The sequence below is a fragment of the Plecotus auritus genome (assembly GCF_963455305.1).
Source record: "Plecotus auritus genome assembly, chromosome: 2".
Taxonomy (NCBI): Eukaryota; Metazoa; Chordata; class Mammalia; order Chiroptera; family Vespertilionidae; genus Plecotus; species Plecotus auritus.
Genome location: NC_137771.1, coordinates 172,664,375 through 172,684,037, shown reverse-complemented (window position 1 = coordinate 172,684,037; position 19,663 = coordinate 172,664,375). Strand labels below are relative to the sequence as shown.

General features: G+C 37.8%; 1 protein-coding gene and 1 pseudogene across 15 annotated transcripts in view; both read left to right on the top strand.

The window, feature by feature from the left end:
* Nucleotides 1-19,663, top strand: part of LRCH3 (leucine rich repeats and calponin homology domain containing 3) — a 121,584-nt gene that overhangs the window by 93,955 nt on the left and 7,966 nt on the right. For 5 of the 14 annotated variants that reach the window (XM_080656642.1, XM_080656641.1, XM_080656632.1 and 2 more), the window contains 8 exons: nt 1,901-1,951; nt 2,922-2,975; nt 8,244-8,315; nt 13,428-13,476; nt 14,065-14,172; nt 15,982-16,100; nt 17,288-17,425; nt 18,118-18,195. In XM_080656642.1, the coding sequence (XP_080512768.1) occupies nt 1,901-1,951; nt 2,922-2,975; nt 8,244-8,315; nt 13,428-13,476; nt 14,065-14,172; nt 15,982-16,100; nt 17,288-17,425; nt 18,118-18,195 (669 nt within the window). Of the gene's footprint in view, nt 1-1,900; nt 1,952-2,679; nt 2,770-2,921; nt 2,976-8,243; nt 8,316-13,427; nt 13,477-14,064; nt 14,173-15,981; nt 16,101-17,287; nt 17,426-18,117; nt 18,196-19,663 lie in introns of all 14 variants that reach the window. The other 9 variants (XM_080656639.1, XM_080656644.1, XM_080656636.1 and 6 more) reach the window with 7 other exon arrangements.
* Nucleotides 3,769-5,335, top strand: LOC308242631 (large ribosomal subunit protein eL33-like; annotated as a pseudogene). The gene is made up of 2 exons: nt 3,769-3,780; nt 5,024-5,335. The product of its transcript is annotated as a large ribosomal subunit protein eL33-like (transcript).

Sequence of the window (19,663 nt, the reverse complement as noted above, 5' to 3'; positions counted from 1 at the left end):
GAAAAAGAAACAGTTTCTTGCCCTAACCAGTTTGGCCCAGTAGATAGAGCATTGGCCTGTGGACTGAAGGGTCCCAGGTCTGATTCCGGTCAAGGACATGTACCTTGCTTGCGGACACATCCCCAGTAGGGAGTGTGCAGGAGGCAGCTGAATTGATGTTTCTCTCTCATTGATGTTTCTAACTCTCTATCCCTCTCCTTCTCCCTTCCTCTCTGTAAAAAATCAATAAAATATATTTTAAAAAAAAGAATCAGTTTCTTAAAAAAAAAGACAAGCTGGCTCCAAACCCTACTTTATGACCACAATAATAATGGCTAACTCATACTAGGTCCTGAGTGCTGTTCTATGCATTATTTTTGATATTTTTTTATTAATTTTGAGAGAGAGAGAGAAACATCACTGTGAGAGCAAAACATCCATGGGCAACCTCCTGCACGCTCCCTACTGGGGATCGAGCCTGCAACCTGGGCATGTGCCCTGACTGGGAATTGAACCTGTGACCTCTTGGTGAATGGGACAACACTCAACCAACTGAGCCACACTGGCCAGGCTATGCTTGACTTTTGGAAAGTTACTGAACCATTTTGTGCCTTTAGTTTCCTCATACATGTGACATTTAACTGTTAAATATTAACTATTTCAGAATTATGGATACATCTAATACTTTTACTACTATGGTGAGCATTACACACCCTACCATCACAGTGGATTTTAAAAATTAGAGATTTCAAGAGAAGCATCATTATATCTTATACATAAACTAGAGGCCTGATGCACGAAGATTCGTGCAAGAATGGGCCTTCCTTCCCCTGGCTGCCGGCACCGCCTTTGCTCCGGCCGGAGCCGCCTTTCTGCCTCCCACGCTGCCCAGAGTCCCAGAGCAGCTGGGGCGGTGTAGAACGCCTGCGTCCCACTCCGCCCCCGGCCTCTCAGCCTGCATTTGCAAATTAATCTGCCATACTCACTCCTGATTGGCTAGTGGGTGTCACGAAGGTATGGTCAATTTGCATCTTACTCTTTTATTAGTGTAGATGTATAGTGAATGTTGACTAAATCATTGAAGATGAGTGGAGGAGGGAGTCCCAAAGCAAGAATTTGAGGCTAAAAATGATGGTTTTAATAGGAGTGTAGCATTGTGAAAAGAATGTAGGATTTGGAGTCAGAAGACATAAATGCAAATCTCAGTTATGCCACTTAAAACTTGGCAGCCTTGCATATGTCACATAACCTCTCTTATCCTCAGTTTTCTCTAAATGATTATGATGTTTGTTTATCTCACAGAGTAAAAAGAAGACTCACTTGAGAGATACTGTACATAAGAACACATTGTAAAGTACTGGTTATACAGATGTTATAATATTTTTATTTGACATAATAACAGAAATTAGCAAATTGGGGAAAAGAGTCAGTTGGTTTGAAAAATTGTGAGTTTGTTTCTGGATGTATTGAACATGAGGTGAGAATGGGTTTTCCAAGTAGAGTTGTGTCCTCAGGCGGTTGAAATGCAAATGTGAAATTTGCTGATGATTGAGAGCTCAAGCTGTTAGCATTAGAGTGATATCTAAGCCATTAGAGAAAGAGAATGATTTCAGTATGAAAACGTAGTGAGAGATCACTACTTTGTGAGTGTTTGTATGCATGTGTATATAAAAAACATAGTTTTAAAATTTTCTATGTATAGATGTTTATAGACATGAAAATACTGTTTGTCATTTTATTGCCTTTCCTCATTTCAGTTGTAAGCTATTTCAGGGAAAGAGCAATATCTTCTAACCAGTAAATATAGAAAAATGTTATACATAAGAAATACCGAATATGATTATTTTAGTAAATAGAATTTATCATTTCTAGTGTTCCAGCTTCTAACCAATTTCCCTTTTTTGGGGTATGGGGTCTGTAGCAGAAAACATCACACAGTCCACAAAAACAGCAACACCCCTTAGATGGTGAGGTAAGTCTTTATAATCATAATCACCTTTATTTTGGAATTTTTTATTGCAATGGAAATGAAATGTTTGACATGTGCTTTCAGTGATCAAAATATTGCTATTTTCTCTTTTTCCCTCACAAAATTCTTTTTATTGGATGGAAGAAGACACAAGCCAGGGAGTTTATCAGAATCTGTAGATCAGAGGGTTTTAAAAGTATACACATCCATCTGGAGATTATTTATTTCCTTCCCTATCCCCACCAGAGGGATCATCTTCCTCATCCACTTTCGAAGCATATCACTTAGTAAGAGTCCCAGAGGGGGATCCGGCATGGCTGACTGGTGTCAGTATTAAACAAAAAAAGACTCCACATAGTATTTTCAACTTCATTGCTCATTTCCTAAGCATGTATGTTATTGATTATACTTGTACACTTCTACACATTAGTTAACACACTCTTCCTTTTTTCCCCTACATTTCCTTCTTGATTGTCATTCCGGAGAATTCATTATCTAAAAATTAAAGCTTTTCAGGAAAATAACAGTTCTAAAATTTTCAATTATACTTTTGTTTTGTCTGAGAAAGGTAATAAAGAGATACCTAACTAGAAATCATGACTCTTGAGTTGATTGTTTTTTTGTCACTGGCTCACTAACTGACAAATTCTTCATGTTACTGCTCTATCTATCTATACTTCAGCTTTCTCTTCTGTGAACAAAAAATAATCCCTGTTCCCTCTTTGCTTTAGAAAGTTTATAGGCAAATAAGATCATATTTGAAGTTATTTAACCTCTTTGGAAGAAAATCATTACTCAAAACCAACTTATTAGCTCTTATGGTATGTGAATCAAAATGATATTGAATGTGGTCCTATATGTTAGCATCTTCACAGTTATGTCTTAATATGGCTCTTTGCTTGTGTATTTGTGAAATATGTCACGTGTTTGCACAATTTGTTTTGACATTGCTTCATTTTTTCCACCTCTCCAGTGTCCCTTCCCATCCAGAAGGTCTCAACACACTGATGATAGTGCCTTGTTAGTGGTAAGAGCCTTGCACAAAATGGAGTTTTAAATTGCTGTGTCTAGAGATTGGAGAATAGCGATTGTATTTTTTATTCAGAAATAATCTCAATATCATAAAACATGATGGGCATCATTACTAAATGCTTTACAAAATAGCTTGAACTGTTTTCCTACATTACTATTCATGATTTATCCAGTGGTCCGGTGTTCTGCAGCTATGATTAAAATATCTTTGTTAATGTTGCAAATGTAAACCATTTACATTGTGAACCATATTGGCTTTGTATGTGTGTTGGGAGTTTTTTAAATGTCATTTCTAATTCCAGGTGCACTTATTTTATTAATAATTAAACTCATGAGTCACCTGTGTGTTAAATGGGTTTCTTTACTCCATGATGCTAATTATACAGCTGTGTATTTGGCATCCTATTTTGTCATTTCTCTTAAGCTACTGAAAATCCCAAACTTGAAAAAATTACTTACATCTCCATGCCCATTTTTACATTCAAGGGAAGCAGTAACTTGGAATGCTATCTTCTGATCCTTTTTAACACTGGTTTACTCTTATTGCCTGTTTCATCAGCCAAAAAGCAGTATATTATGAGAACTTTATTGAAAGTTTTACTTTTATCAGCCTTGAAAGATAATTCTAACCATTTACATATTGCTTTTCCCATCATGTTTTATGTTATTTTTTCACAGTAGTATTGAAAACTAGCAGTTCAAAAATCTGCTGTCTATATCAACTCCTGTCTTATGTGTTAGTAACTGCCGCCATTGTGCATACTACTGCATGAACTGCATACTTCAGCATGAGAGTCCTAGTATGTTAACTTCCATTGTCTGTCCAAATTTCTGTGTGTTCTGCAATCATCATTACCTTTGAGAGAGATAAAGCACATTTTAACTGGGCAGTTTTATAGATAAATGTAACCACCAACTTCTGAGTTTTAGTGGAAATTAATTGGCATAGAAGCAACTAATAATTTAAATCAATGCAGAGATATTGAGAGCCTTTGATGGTTCAGACAGCTTACCAGAATTATCCCATTTTCTCCTCACAGAAACCTTAAGGTTAGTTTATCACCATTTTACAAATGATTACTGAAGCACAGAATGTGTCTTGTCCAGAATGTAACTTGTCCAGGGTCACATAGCTACTAAGTGCCAGGCTGGATTTAAGTCTAGATTTGGCTGACTTGAGAACCTACATTAAACACCATGCTGTATTGCCTCCCATACTATAATTGAAAACAATTTTGGAAACCAAAGATGAGATTTAAGGACACATACAGTAATACTAGAGGCTCGGTGCATGAAAATTCATGCACTGGAGGAGGGGGTCCCTCAGCCTGGCCTGCCCCCTCTCACAGTCCGGGAGTCCTCAGGGGCGGGAGGCGACCCGGCAGTCAGGGGAAGGTGATGCCCCCATCACACCTCTGCTGCTGCCACTGCCGGCAGTGCAAGCCTCAGCTGGCCCTGGTTACCTGAGCCTCGGGCGGCCCTGGGTGGCTGGGCAGCCGCCATCCGAGGCTTGCCTGTGCCTCAGGCCAGCCGTGGGCGGCTGGGCAGCTGCCATTGGCGGCTTGCCTGCACCTCGGGCCGGCCCTGGGCGGCTGGGGGGCTGAGGGGCCTGGGGGACTCCGGAGGCAGGTGCCCTGGCAGGGCTGAGGGGACTAGGCGCTGCCATCTTGTGGCTGTGGGCGCCGTCATCTTTGAGGGCGTGGCAGTCAATTAGCATATCCCCTCCTATTGGCTGTGGGCATCGCCATCTTTGTGAGGGTGTGATGGTCAATTAGCATATTCCCTCTTTATTAGATAGGATAAGTCTGAGTGCCCAGACTTTTTTGTCAAGGAAAAAGTGGGATTTGAAACAATCCCCTTAGCATGAAATTTGAAATGGCCTTCAGTCATTTCAAAACACATACACTTGTATTTTAGTTATTAGTATTCATGTCTCCCCTAAATGAGATGGCCTTTACTCTTTCTCCCATCTTGGAGCCTGAGGAGGCCTGCTTGGAACAGGGCTTCTGTAGCAACAAATGTGACTGGAGACTGTGATCCAAGGCCATTTTCACTGGCCATGGGTGGGGTCTCCGGAACCAGAGGGCCCACACAGCTCTTCTTAAAATTGAAGGTATTTATGCTTGAGGTGAAACTGAATGCTGTCTAGGCAAGAGATGTACTTACATGTACAAACTAAAGAACAACACAGTGACTCCTGGTTGTAAACCAAACAAAATGAAAGTAATCTGGGGAAAGGTAACTCGTGCTCATGGAAACAGTGGCATGGTTGGATCTAAATTCTGAAGCAACCTCCTTGCTAATAAGGCCATTGGACACAGAATCTGTGTAATGCTGTACCCCTCAAGGATTTAAACTTACTGAAGAGCAAATAAATAAAATGGATTTATTCTCTTGTTTAAAAAGGTGGGAGGGTGTGCCAAGGGCCATGTCTCACATATTTTTGTGTGCCAAATAGAGTCCCAACACAGCAAAAAAAAGTCACATTGTATTTTTTAAGTGTATTTTTTATTGATTTCATAGAGGAAGGAAGAAGGAGAGAGAGAGAGAAACATCAACGATGAAAGAGAATCATTGGTCCGCTGCCTTCTGCATGCCCCCCACTGGGGATAAGTATTAGTAATATTTAATGTCAGTTGTACTAACATTCTCTTGGAGCTGCTCTTCAAGTTTCTGTTGCTTTCATCTGTGTCCCATCTGCATCTATATCCCATCTCTAGATACTTTCTCTTCCCTCCACTCCATTTTTCCTTCTTTGCCAAAATAATAGCTTTGAGCCCTTTTATATTTGAAATTGACAGTAATTCCAGTACATTTGTGGTAGTGTCACCAAAGGAAGGATGCATGAGGCCAAAAGTGGTAAAGAATTATAAATTTATTAGGTTATCTGGAAACCAGATGGTCTGAGCCCCAAAATGGCACCAGAACCCAGGGACAGGGAGTCAGAGGTTTTTAAGGACTCTAGGCGGGCTTTTTTGGCTGGGAATTCTCTGGGCAGGTCCAGATCCTGGGCAAGTCAGAGGGTAAAGTTACTGGTCTTAGCAAATGGAATGTGGTCTAAGTGAAAGGGAATATCGGTTGGGAAATGATCTAAAGGTCAGTTTCCTAGGGGAGGGGATATCGACTCAATTATTTGATCAGACTTAACAATTTAATTATAAGGAGGCCCAGGAAATCTCAACAGGTAAAGTATACACATTGTATTACTGTTGTTCTTTGGTACATTTCTTCACTTTTTTCTGCCTTAAGATAGATTGTGTTGTACTGTATATGCTACATGCTTTGGGGTGGAGTGGGGTGGGGTGAGGGAAGAAATTGCTATCAACTCTCATTAAAAATATTTGTATTTATTTTATTTACTACCTACACACCTTTATTTTCTAAGCACCCACATGTGTTCTTGTTCATCTGTCCCATGATTCAGATATTTGTGTTCCTAATTTAAATTTCTTAAAATTATCCAACTAATAAAGTCTTTAATATCATTAAGCCTTTGGCATTTTGTTGTTTTAATAGGTACTGTCTTATCCAACACCCTTTGTGAAAGTCCTGTCTTCTCTGATTTCCATCCATCACCAAATGAAAAAATTGTCACGTTTTGAGCAGCTTTTATCTGGAATCAAAATTATGTACAATAAATACTAACACTTACTGTCTCTAATTAGTTCTATTTAGGGTGGTGAATGGATAGAGGATTTAAAGAAAAGGACTTGCTCATAGGTAGAAATGAAATTCTGGTTCATCCTTAAGGTGTGATACAGAATTCTCATGTTCTGTCTTCTCACATCAGAACTGTTAAATACAATACATCCAATTTGGATTAATTTTGAAAAAATATTGTTCTTCCATGCTTCTGCTCAATTAAAATGACCTCTTTGGCCTAACCGGTTTGGCTCAGTGGATAGAGCGTCGGCTTGTGGACTGAAGGGTCCCAGGTTCAATTCCGGCCAAGGGCATGTACCTTGGTTGTGGGCACATCCCCAGTAGGAGGTGTGTGGGAGACAGCTGATTGATGTTTCTCTCTCATCGATGTTTCTAACTCTCTCTCCCTCTCCCTTCCTCTCTGTAAAAAATCAATAAAAAATATTTTTAAAAAAATAATAAAATGACCTCTTTGACTGGACTTTTTTTCTTCTGTCATAGGAACACTCAGAACTCATTAGTTTCAAGGCTGTTTTGCTAAAATAACCACACATGATGTTCTCAGTTTTATTTCTAAACTAGAGGCCCAGTGCATGCATTCGTGCACTGGCGGGGTCCCTCAGCCTGGCCTGTGGGGATCGGGTCAAAACCAGCTCTCTGACATCCTCCGAAGGGTCCCGGATTGGGAGAGGGCACAGGCCAGGCTGAGGGACCCCATCGGTGCACAGATCTGCGCACTGGGCCTCTAGTGTGCATATAAGATCTTTGGTTAATCTCTTTCCACACTCCCCCTCCCCCCTCCCCTCTGAGATTCATCAGTCTGTCCCATGTTTCCATGCCTGTGGTTTCCGCTCCTGCGTTAAGTGTCTGTCCCCTAGTGGTCAGTGTGTGTCATAGCTACTGGTCAAACGGTCAGCCAGTCGCTTAGGCTTTTTTTTTTCTTTTTTACAGAGAGGAAGGGAGAGGGATAGAGAGTTTGAAACATCGATGAGAGAGAAACATCGATCAGCTGCCTCCTACACACCCCCTACTGGGGATGTGCCCGCAACCAAGGTACATGCCCTTGACCGGAATCGAACCTGGGACCCCAGTTCGCAGACCAACGTTCTATCCACTGAGCCAAACCGGTTAGGGCAGGCTTTTATATATAGAGATAGGGTTACCTCCCCCCCCCCCCCCAATATTCTTTCTGCACTACTAATATCTTTCTGCACTACTAATATTCTTTCTGCACTACTAATAACTTTCTGTACACCATTTGAAAGTTTGTAAATGACCTTTCCTTTTCTAATTTTACTGACCAGATCTGCTTTCCTGCCTGTCTGAATTTTTTTTTTAAGATTTTTAAAAATTGATATTTAGAGAGAAGGGAAGGAAGAGAGAGAAACATCGATGTGAGAGTAAGACATCGATGGATTGGCTGCCTCCTGCATGACACCCCTACCCCCACTTAGGATCTAGCCTGCAGCTGGGGTCTGTGCCCTGACAGGATTCAGACCAGCAACCTTTTGGTTCATCAGATGATGTCCAACCAAATGAGCTACACTGGCCAGGGCCTGCCTGACATTTTGCTAACATAAATCCTGCCTTCTGTTTCTTCTCTTTCTCTTTTGAAATTTAGTTGCTGTCAGGGTTGAAGCAAGTGGGCTGTGCTGGTACCCTGCCTCACTCTTCTGCCTTCACACCTCTTAAGGTATCTTTTGTTATTGTAATTTACCAGGAACTTTGGGGTGGTGGTATATAGTGGAGGTCTTAACTTTTCCAATGGATTGGTCTAATAGTAAGCAGTCTGGCATCTAGGATTACATGAAATGTATTTAAACTATTTGAGTTTAACATTAATTTCACTTGAAGTTTTGTGAAAGTTTTATACCAGAAACAGTCATAAAGCCTATGTTAATTCTTTATGTCATTCTAATTTTTTATCAGTCATGAGTTATTTTATTTTAACTAATATGTAATATCAAATTTAATCTGATACTATTGTACATGCAAAGTAATTTGAGTTCCAGACCTCAAACTGTTACTCCCAAAACCCGCAGGGGTCCTCAAACTACCGCCCGCAGGCCACATGCGGCCCGCCGAGGACATTTATCCGGCCTGCCGGGTGCTGCTGCCTGTCCTGCTTAGCAGCCTACTCGTCCCGGGCCCGCAGTGCGCATAGGAATTTGTTCATAGTTTTTTTTTTTTAAACTATAGTCCGGCCCTCCAACGGTCTGAGGGACAGTGAACTGGCCCCCTGTTTAAAAAGTTTGAGGACCGCCAGAACCGGTTTGGCTCAGTGGATAGAGCATCAGCCTGTGGACTGAAAGGTCCCAGGTTCGATTCCGGTCAAGGGCATGTAGCTTGGTTGCGGGCACATCCCCAGTGGGAGGTGTGCAGGAGGCAGCTGGTCGGTGTTTCTCTCTCATCGATGTTTCTGACTATCTATCACTCTTCCTTCCTCTCTGTAAAAAATCAATAAAATATATTTTAAAAAAATAAATAAATAAAAAATAAAAAATAAAAAGTTTGAGGACCCCTGTCTAGGAGATCTGTTTTGGTAAATAGTTTCACAGCTACACAGCCACTGCCATTTGTTTATGTATTATCTGTGGCTGCTTTTGTGCTTAGCAGCACACTTGGAATAGTTGTGTTGGAGATCATCTAACCTGGAAACCTAAATAAAGAACCTGTAGTATATTATTTTTTAAAGGCCCATAGGGATGGTAATTCTATCTTTGTTATCATATGATACATAAGAGATGACGAATAATCCTCACTGTCAAGATCCTCTGCTTTTCGAACTTCTGTCTGTCCTCCTGTGGTTTATGCTTATTCCTTTCCAGAGTGGAGATTTTCTAGTAAATAGCAGTCTTCAAATATTCTTTATATTTGAAAATTATTATGATGTCACCCTTATCTTATCCTTAAATAAACTCTGATCCTTTTACATGCCTTTCCCAGCCTTAGGAACTTTCACAAGTTCTCTACATTCTATTTTGGCTCCACTGTCTCCAGCTACAAATATCTCTCTCATTAGAGCTCGCCTGGGGCTGAGCATGAAACAAGGGTTTTTCACACATCTTACAGAGCATTAGGTTGGCCTTTTCCATTTCAATATTCATTTGCTCAGTATCTGTTATAATTCTCAAATGTTTTAGTTAAATGACAATTTAAATGATAATTTCTACATCTTTTATCTTTTGTTTTCCAAAATAATTAATTTTGGTTTTTTGAACATTTTTACTTCTCTAATTGACCAGAGTACTTTCAAATTCTTACATCATGTCCTTCTAAATACTGACCCCAGCTTTATAACATCTGTAAACCTGGTAAACCCCTCTGATGCTACAGGTACCTGAATGACTAGCGAAAAAACTTTACAGTAGGTCCTCAGGGTATGTCGGAGATCCATTCCTACGGCGCGACGTAATGCAATTTTCGCCGTAAGTCGGAACCCACCTACATAAGCACCTATGTCACTCACATGGAGCACATACACAGCAGTAATGAAGTGAAACAGTAAAAAAAATTAAAAGAAAGATAACAATTCCTGACCTTTACTTGTGGTAAATAAATAATAAAAAACATAAAGCACATATGTACATACGTCGAAATGATGGAACTTTTTTTTTATAAAATGGGTGATGGCAACGTAACCCAAGGACTGCCTGTATAATTCTCTTCTGTGTTAACCCTTTGCTAGCCTTTCTCAGCTATGTTCCTTATTTGAGCAGCAATACAGAAAATTATTTGAGTGACTGTTTTCAAAATTCTCTCAAGCTATATAACTAGTACCATTCTAGTTGTAGAGAAGGAAACTTAATTCATTACACTTAATGGACAGTTTAGGATATTGGGGTTTATTCTAAATCAGAGTCAAGAAAGACCAGATGGGAATTTACCAAAAATTGTAAGTCTAACTTTTTATCAGATGTACTACACAGTCAAATGATTCGTTTTTAAAGATTTAGTCTTTATTTTTTTATATCCAGTTACTTTATGGAAGGTATACACTATAGTTAGTGTGTTTTTATTTCTGTTGTTGCTTAACCAGGATAAAAGTTGAGTTTATGTCAGTTTGCTTTTTTTGCTCTTCAGTTCTCCAAGAATTCTCAAATTTAGTCAGTGGCTTGTGAGTGATTTAAACTAATCGTTTTAATATCCTTGATGCAAGTCACTTAGATTTATCCTATATAATAAAAGACTAATATGCAAATTGTCCCCTCTACCCGGAGTTCGGGAGTTCGGCTAGTGGGGGGGCCAGCCGGCCAACCGCAAGGGGAAGGGAGGCCCCAGCCAGCGGCAGTGCCGTCAGGCAACTGGGGGAAGGGAGGTCCCAGCCAGCAGCCACTAGGGACCCTACCTGTGCACAAATTTCGTGCACTGGGCCTCTGGTAGTTTTAATAAAATTACATTTTTTAAATCATCATTTTACAAGTTTCCTCTATTCTAGCTTTGTTTTTCATTACACCTGTGTATTGTCTTTTGGTGTTTTGGGAGGTAGAGAACATTTCCTGCCATTCAGTGGAATTTTTTTCAACTCTTCCTTCTCTCGTCTAATAAAGTTGCTGATTAACTTTATCATTTTTTTTTCCCTTAGCCTAACTCCTACTAATAAGTCTTTTTAAATTCCTAAAGAATATTTTTCCTCAAAAGTTTTTATATATATATATATTTATATATATATATATATATAAATATATATGTGTGTGTGTGTGTGTGTGTGTGTGTGTGTGTATATATATATATATATATATGGAATAATCTCTACCTTTTTTATTTTTCTGTTTGTGCCATTGGTCCTTAAACAAGTCTTTAGCTAATCAGCTTTCTAGCTCATATTTTTTAAAAATAAGGATAGTCTTTTGTTTCTTTAGAAAGATATCCAGTTTTTGCCTCATTTGCCTGTAAATTGATTTTAGTAGTTCCTCTTGTTATTTTAATTTAAATTTATTTATTTAAATTCCATTTATTCTCAACATTCTAAATTTAGTTTATTGCCATCTGTAAACTGAACATGTTCTCTTTTTCACTAATGAGAATGTTGTACATTACTTTACTCAAGAATGCAGCTTGCTTTTTAAATCTTAGTTCTCAGACTAAGAGTGTCAGATCGAGGAATAGTTACCACAAAATTGTCTTCCAGATCAGTCTAAGAATTTACTCAACAGCATGGCTCCTATTTATGTATTTATTTTAGCAGTTAAAATTCCATTTCATCTGATCCAACTACAGTTAGAAATAAAAGATTTCTGGAAGTGCCCTAGCCGGCTTGGCTCAGTGGATAGAGTGTCGGCCTGTGCACTCAGGGGTCCCAGGTTTGATTCCCGTCAAGGGCACATGCCCTGATTGTGGGCTTGATCCCCAGTAGGGGTCGTGTAGGAGGCAGCCAGTCAATTATTATCTCTCATCATTGATGTTTCTATCTCCCTCTCCCTTCCTGTCTGAAATCAGTAAAAATCTATTTTTAGAAAAAAGGTTTCTGGAAATAATGAAACCAAAAAGCGGGGGGGTGGGGGGGGAAATGGGAGCAGATATGTATGTGTGTTTTAAAGTCATTCTGTTCAAAATGTGTCATAGTTATTGTAAAGTTATATTTAAATTTTTGAGTATAATTAGATATCAAGGCCTAAAAAATTATTATTCTAGTACCCTGTTATTCTTCAACATTTTAATCCAGCCAGCCAACACTTTCTTTTTAAAATTTTTATGTTTTTATTGATTTCAGAGAGAGGAAGAGCGAGGGAGAGAGGGATAGAAATATCAATGATAAGAGAGAATCATTGATCAGCTGCCTCCTGCATGCCCCCTACTGGGGATCGAGCTTGCAACCCCGGGCATGTGTGCTGACCAGGAATCGAACCATGACCTGATTCATGGGTTGAAGCTCAACCATTGTGCCATACTGGCTGGGCCCAACACTTCTTTTTTTTTTTTTTTATGTTTTATTGATTTGAGAGAGAGCAGAAGGGAGGGGGAGAGAGAGATAGAAACATCCATGACAGAGTAATATCAGTCGGCTGCCACCTGCACACCCCCTACTGGGGAGGGAACCCACAACCTGGGCATATGTCCTGACCGGGAATTGAACCAGTGATCTCTTGGTTCATGGGCCGACACTCAACCACCGAGCCACACTATCCAGGCCCAACACTTCTTTCTAAATTAGTTTAACTACATTTTCCTTTATTTAGGTAAACTTTATGCCAGTTGACCTACCTCTTCTTCCTTTTTACAGTTCCTTTGTTCAATGAATTAAAAACATCTTGGATTCAAATTCTAGTCTAGAAATACAGCTATCTATAATACTTAAACACCTTGTTTCCTAACTGAAATAAAAAACCTTTATCACTCTGTCTTAACACATTAAATTTTATTCTGCAGAGGAGAGGGGAGAGAATACTTTAGAAACTATACCAGAAAAATACTATTATAAAATAAAATTTTATTCTTTCCTGTGCATTTCTCAATAAATGATTATCTTTTTTCAGTTATAAGAAAGGCTTATTATATAATAGGACTGTCTTTAGAGAATGCAATACATAAACCTTGTATTCTATAGAAATAAAAAAATTTGCCCTTAAAAAATATATATATAATCACTTCTTAGCCTTTTGGCTAAGATCTTGTGCAGTACCTGTTCTTATAAGTGTAAAAAACATACAAAATTAAATCAGTAGTCCAAATTTTCATTTCTATACTTAATTTTGAAGGAAAGTTGCATGGGTTTTTTTCTCTTTTATAATCCTAATGTTCTCATAAATGTGGAGAGTACCTCTTCTTGAATAATAAGTATTGCTATATCTCTTTTTCTCCACAGAATGATGACAGATCTAATGCTGTATCAAGTTCACCTACAACAGAAACAGGTAATAGACACAAAGGTGCAGTTCACCACATCAAGATTATAATTCTTTACCAGGATTTTCCTCATAAAGTATTCTTTTTTTTTTTTTTTATTGTGTTAGTTTCAGGGGTACAGCATAGTGGTTAGACAATCATATATTTTACAAAGTGCCCCCCCCCATCCCCAATATTTAAAGTACCCACCTGGCTGATAAATTACCTCTTAGAGATGAGAAATCAGACACAATATTGGGAACTTTCTGTACATTTAAAATTTTTTTATTCAACTGGTTGTTCAACTGTTTAGCCATTTGGTATGAACAAATGAGCATGAGCTAGCAGTGCTATGGGTTTGCAAGAGACTATATTCAATATATTAACATTCATTCTACCTTTATTGATATACCAAAATAACATGACAAAAATACAAGCAGCCTTCCTGCTGTCAGGGTTACTTTTCTGTACCAGATTTTGTATTAAAAAAATTATCCTTTTATATCATTGCCATATTTAATATTTTTTTCATTTATTGAACTTTGTGACATGTGTCTGTTACACATTTAATGATTTTCCATCTCTTTTTATCTAATTTACTTTCTGTGCTGATTTAGTTCATCATTCTCCTGCATATTCTTTTCCTGCTGCTACCCAGAGAAACCAGCCCCAGCGCCCTGAGAGCTTCCTTTTCCGAGCAGGTGTCAGGGCAGAAACAAATAAAGGTAGGAGGTAGTGACTAAAGGGGGAGGAGGGAATGCTTTATACAATGACATTTACTGTTACATGCTTTTAAACTTCTACCCTAAGATGTCACCTTGGCAAGAGCTTTAGATTCTGCATTTATCTGTGATCTCACTTACATTAAAGCAGAAGAATCTTGTTTGAACCTGTTGTATTTTTTAATTTTTTTAAATTGATTTTTTAAGAGAGGAAGGGAGAGACAGAGAGAGAGAGAAACATCAATGTGAGAGAGAACCATCAATTGGTTGCGTCCTGCACTTGCATCAACTGGTGATTGAATGTGCAACCCGGGCATATGCCACAACGAGGAATTGAACCCTCCACCTATTAGGTGTACAGGTTGACACTCCAGTCAACTGAGCCACACTGGCCAGGGTCTGAATTTGTTTTAATTAGAAAGTTTCTTGGCCCTGGCCAGGTAACTCAGTTGGTTAGAGCATCATCCCAAAACACCAAGGTTGCAGATTCATTCCCCAGTCAGAATACATCCAAGAATCAACCAATGAATGCATAAATAAGTGGAACAACAAATTGATGTTTCTCTCTCTCTGCCCCTCCTCCCCTCTCTCCCTCCCTCTCCCATCCCCACCCTTTCCCTCTCTTCCTTTCTCTATCTAATATAAACAGTTTAAAAAAAGAGAGAGAGAGAGAGAGTTTCTTTATACCACCTAAAAGCAGGTTATAGTGTTTGAACAAATAAAATACCTTTTTAGGGCTTTAGAGAATGTTTCTCTCCTCTATAATGAGCTCTCTTTCAGATTTTTTCTTTCTATGTTCTTAAATGAATCTGTAAATTTTTTCTCATTTTTGTGTGTGTTTTTTGTTTTTAGTTAATATGAAAATTTTCTGCCTGGTCCCAAAAGAAGTTACTACCTGGAATTAAAAACAAACATTTCAAGTCCAAAACTACCTTTAATGTAACTGATAGTTGCACTTGCAGTGAGATTTAAAATCAAACCAGAGACATACTGCTGATGAGATTGTAAATTAGTATGGAAAACTTTTTACATTATCTACTAATGTTGAACATTTGTATAGCCTATAACTAGCAATTTTGCCTTCTGAAATATGTATACATGTATACCAAAAGATATGTACAAAAAGATTCATAGCAACATTTTTTATAATAGCCCCAAACTTTATGTCTATCAATGATAGAATGGATTAAAAATTGTGGTATATCTATACAGTGGGATACCATATAAGCAATGAAGATTATCAAATTAACATATACAACATGGATAAATCTTATAGTGTTTATTAAAAGAAGACACAAAAGCATGCACACATAAATACAGTTTCATCATTAGAAAGTTCAAATACAGACGAAACTATTCTGGTGTTAGGAGTCAGGAAGTACATGATTGGAACCTGTGGTGGTAGAAATAACCTTTGGGTACTGATGATAGAGAGCTTAAGAGGAGCTTCTGGGTGTTGGTAATGTTGCATTTATTTACCTAGTTGTGTCCACTTTGTGAAGATAATTCATTGCGGTGTTCATTTATGATTTATGTATAATTTTCTGTATGTGTGTTATTTTTCAATAAAAACATGAAGTGGATGTGATTAAACAGAAGTAGTTGAGCCAAATGGGTAATGGACATTTGTTGGTTTTTTATACTTTTCTCACTTCGATTTTGTATATTTAAAAATTAGCATAATAAATTTTTTAAGAGTTAATCCAAAGTAGAAAGTGCTATACTTGAAAGAAAACTGTGAACAGGTGGATCAGAGTATTTTTCCAACATTGGTAAATCACCTTTCTGTATTACATATTAATATTTTTTTAGGTCATGGTTCAACCCTTCTTTCATCTTCTGAACATACCACCGATTCTACAGATCCCATAACAAGACAGAATTCAAGGCAGAGAGAAGAAGAACTGGAATCAATAGATCAGCTACGGAAAGTGTGTACATTACCTTGAAATTACACTTTTTCATTATAATCCTGTAATCAATTGTTTTTTGTTTTTTGTTTTGTTTTGTTTTTTGTTTTTTTTAAAGTCTTAGAGGTCATCTAATTTATAGCTTCACACTCAAATTTAGTAATCCCATTTTATTTATTTATTTATTTATTTTTAAATATATTTTATTGATTTTTTTACAGAGAGGAAGGGAGAGGGATAGACAGTTAGAAACATCGATGAGAGAGAAACATCGATCAGTTGCCTCCTGCACACCCCCTACTGGGGATGTGCCCGCAACCAAGGTACATGCCCTTGCCTGGAATCGAACCTGGGACCCTTCAGTCCCCAGGCCGACGCTCTATCCACTGAGCCAAACCGGTCAGGGCTGTAATCAATTGTTTATGTGACTTACAGTTTTTAACAGAGTAAAGAAGTACCCATTGTGTGACGAATGTAAAAGTAATTTTGCTATTAAAATTCTTTCAACTGTTTACTAGGAAAATGAGATGGGTTATTCTATAAAGCTCAATTCTTTAAATCTGGCCCTACTCATTTAAAAATTTTTTCTGCTTCATGTAAAGAATTCTTATAAGAGTAATAATAATTTATATGTATGTACTCATATACATATCACACATCATTTATAGTATTTTTTATTTTGGAGTTAAAAGAATCTAGTTTTTTTGTTGTTTTTTTCAATCCTCACCTGAGGATATTTTTCCATTGATTTTTAGAGAGAGTGGAAGAGGAGAGGGAAGGAAATATTGATGTGAGAGAAACACATCGATTGGTTGCCTCCTGCATGAACCCCAACCAGGGCCCGGGCCAGGAGGAGCCTGCAACTGAGGTATGTGTCCTTGATTGGAATAAAACCCGGGACCCTTTGGTCCGCAGGCTGACGCTCTATCCACTGAGCAAAACCGGCTAGGGCTAGTTGTTTTTTTAATCAGAAAATTATAAATGAATTTTTGTTGTTTTATTTTGCACCACTATGGCCTGACTGCCATATCTATGTAATTGATATCCCTAACCTATTGACTTAGAAGGATAAAATAGGGATTATACATAACTTAAGTTATTTGTGTTTTATCCTGATTTCTAATTAAATATATTCATTGTAATTCCATTATGTCCTGTGTGTCAGCCACTCTTCAGTTAATATATTACATGTTTTCCTGTTCTTTTAGCATATTGAGTACCGTTTGAAAGTATCTCTGCCTTGTGATCTTGGAGCAGCTCTAACCGATGGTGTTGTTCTTTGCCATTTGGCCAATCATGTGTGGCCTCGATCTGTCCCAAGTATTCACGTTCCGTCACCAGCTGTAGTAAGTTTATTATGTTAAAAAATGTTGGCTGTTCATCAGACATTTATTAAATACAATGGCAGGTGTTGTGCAGAATGCTAGAGATACAAATATGAATAGTGCAGTCCCTGCCTTCCCTACCCTTCTACTAGAGAAGAAAATGGGCACATAGACAATGACTTACAGCAGTGTGCTTAATGTTAGAAGGGAGGTATGTAAGAGATGTGCATAGGAATACAAAAAATGGACCACTTATTTCTGACTGAAGAATTCAGGAAAGCCCTCCCAGAAGAGGTAAAATTGTAGGAATTCTGACGTAGTATTTCTAGATTTGAAAGATAAGGGTGATCATGGCACATTCAAGGAATTTTAACTTGTTCAGAATTGATCTTGCACAAGGTGTGGGTGCAAAAGGCAGGAGATGTAGCTAGAGAGGTAAGGCAAAGGCCAGCACCTCTTTTTGTAATAAAATTTTATTGGAACACAGTCCCGCTTGTTTATATATTATATGTTACCTTCCGACTATTAACAGAATTGAGTAGTTGCAACAGATCATATGGCCCTCAAGACTAACACTTATTTGACCCTTTAAGAAAAAATTTGCTGACTCTGATCTAGAGCATTGAGTTTATAAAGCAACTGGCAAGAATATTTTTAACATTAGCAAAATTTTTAAACTTTGCTAGTAACATCACATTTTTCTTCCTTTGCAGCCTAAATTGTCAATAGCAAAATGCAGGCGAAATGTGGAGAATTTCCTAGAAGCTTGCAGAAAAATTGGTGTGCCTCAGGTAATAAATTTATCATTTTTAAATTGTTTAAATAGATGGTTATTATTTTCCTAAAATCTTTCAGAAGTGCAGGTATCTGTAACCTTATAAGGCTAGCTTTGAACTGAACTGATCATTACTAACATGATTTTGTGTTCCTAGAGGCAATCAGTATACTTTGAGCAGTTTTCCTTAATTATTTCCAAAGACCAAGCAAAAAAAATCATACACATATAAATTTATTTATTTATTTTAAATCTTTATTATTGAAAGTATTACATGTGTCCCCTTTTTCCCCCCATTAACTCTCTCCAGCCCACCCCCACATATAATTTTAAATGTATTGTAATAACTAATGCTAAGTAATCAAAAATAGTTATTCTGACATTTTCCTAAACATTCCCACTTGCTGTTTGACTTGTAATACATCTTCATGCACAATAGAGTCTGTGCTTCAAAATAAGTGCATCTTCGATTAAGAATGCTTCAGTGGGTTTCAAGTATTTTCACACTTGTTGTAATACTTTTCTTGTTTATTTTGAAATAATGTTAGACTTAGAGAAATGTTGCAAAAATATCACAGAGAGTTATTGTGTACACTTCACCCAGGATCCTCCACTGGTAACATCTATATAAACATAGTACGCCATCCAGACTAACAAACACTGGGACAGTGCTGTTAACTGAATTACAGACTTTGTTCAGATTTCCCATTTTCTCACCAAGCTCTAATACTTTGGAAATTAGCATTTAGCACCCAAGAGGCCATTTCTAGGCACTTGTCCTGCTATTGAGATTTATTGCCTCTGACTTCCGCAGTTACAGCTTTATTGCCTTTAATAGTAAAAAAAATTAAACTTTATAGATGTGATTAAGGGATATGAACTTGATACACTTTTTATTCATTTTACCCTTTTAAAAACAATTACGTTAAGCCAACTAAGCATGGTACACTTAAGAAATATAATATTTAATGATATTAAATTTAAAGAAATAAACAACTTGGTGACATTTTATACGTTTTTTCATTAACCACAGTCATTACAGTTCCTGTCATCATTTTCTCCTTCAAGGAGAAAAACATGATTCTTCTATCTCCTTAATTAGAAATCCAGTATTGGCCCCCGGACTCAAATTCCACTGTTTTTCTTGAAGTTAAGCCCTTGTCCTAATAGCTTTCACAACAGTGACTCTCTTTTTACCCAGTTCACCATTCCTGTCCCTTCGCTAGCCATGACTTGTGAAGGGCTCAGCATCACTTGTCCAGTGAGCAGTTTTCTCTTTCAGCTCTTTCACATGTTGCAAAATGGAAGAGAAAGAGCTCAGCTCCGTAGAGCGTCTGTATTAGTGTGTTTTTTCCTCCTTTTATTAAGTAGATCGTGATGCTACTATTTACTTTTCACTTTTTTCTTTTGTGTTTTTTTAAGAATTATAAAATGAAAGAATTGAAATATGTTTGGTGGTAGTTAGCAAGGGCCTTTAATTGCTA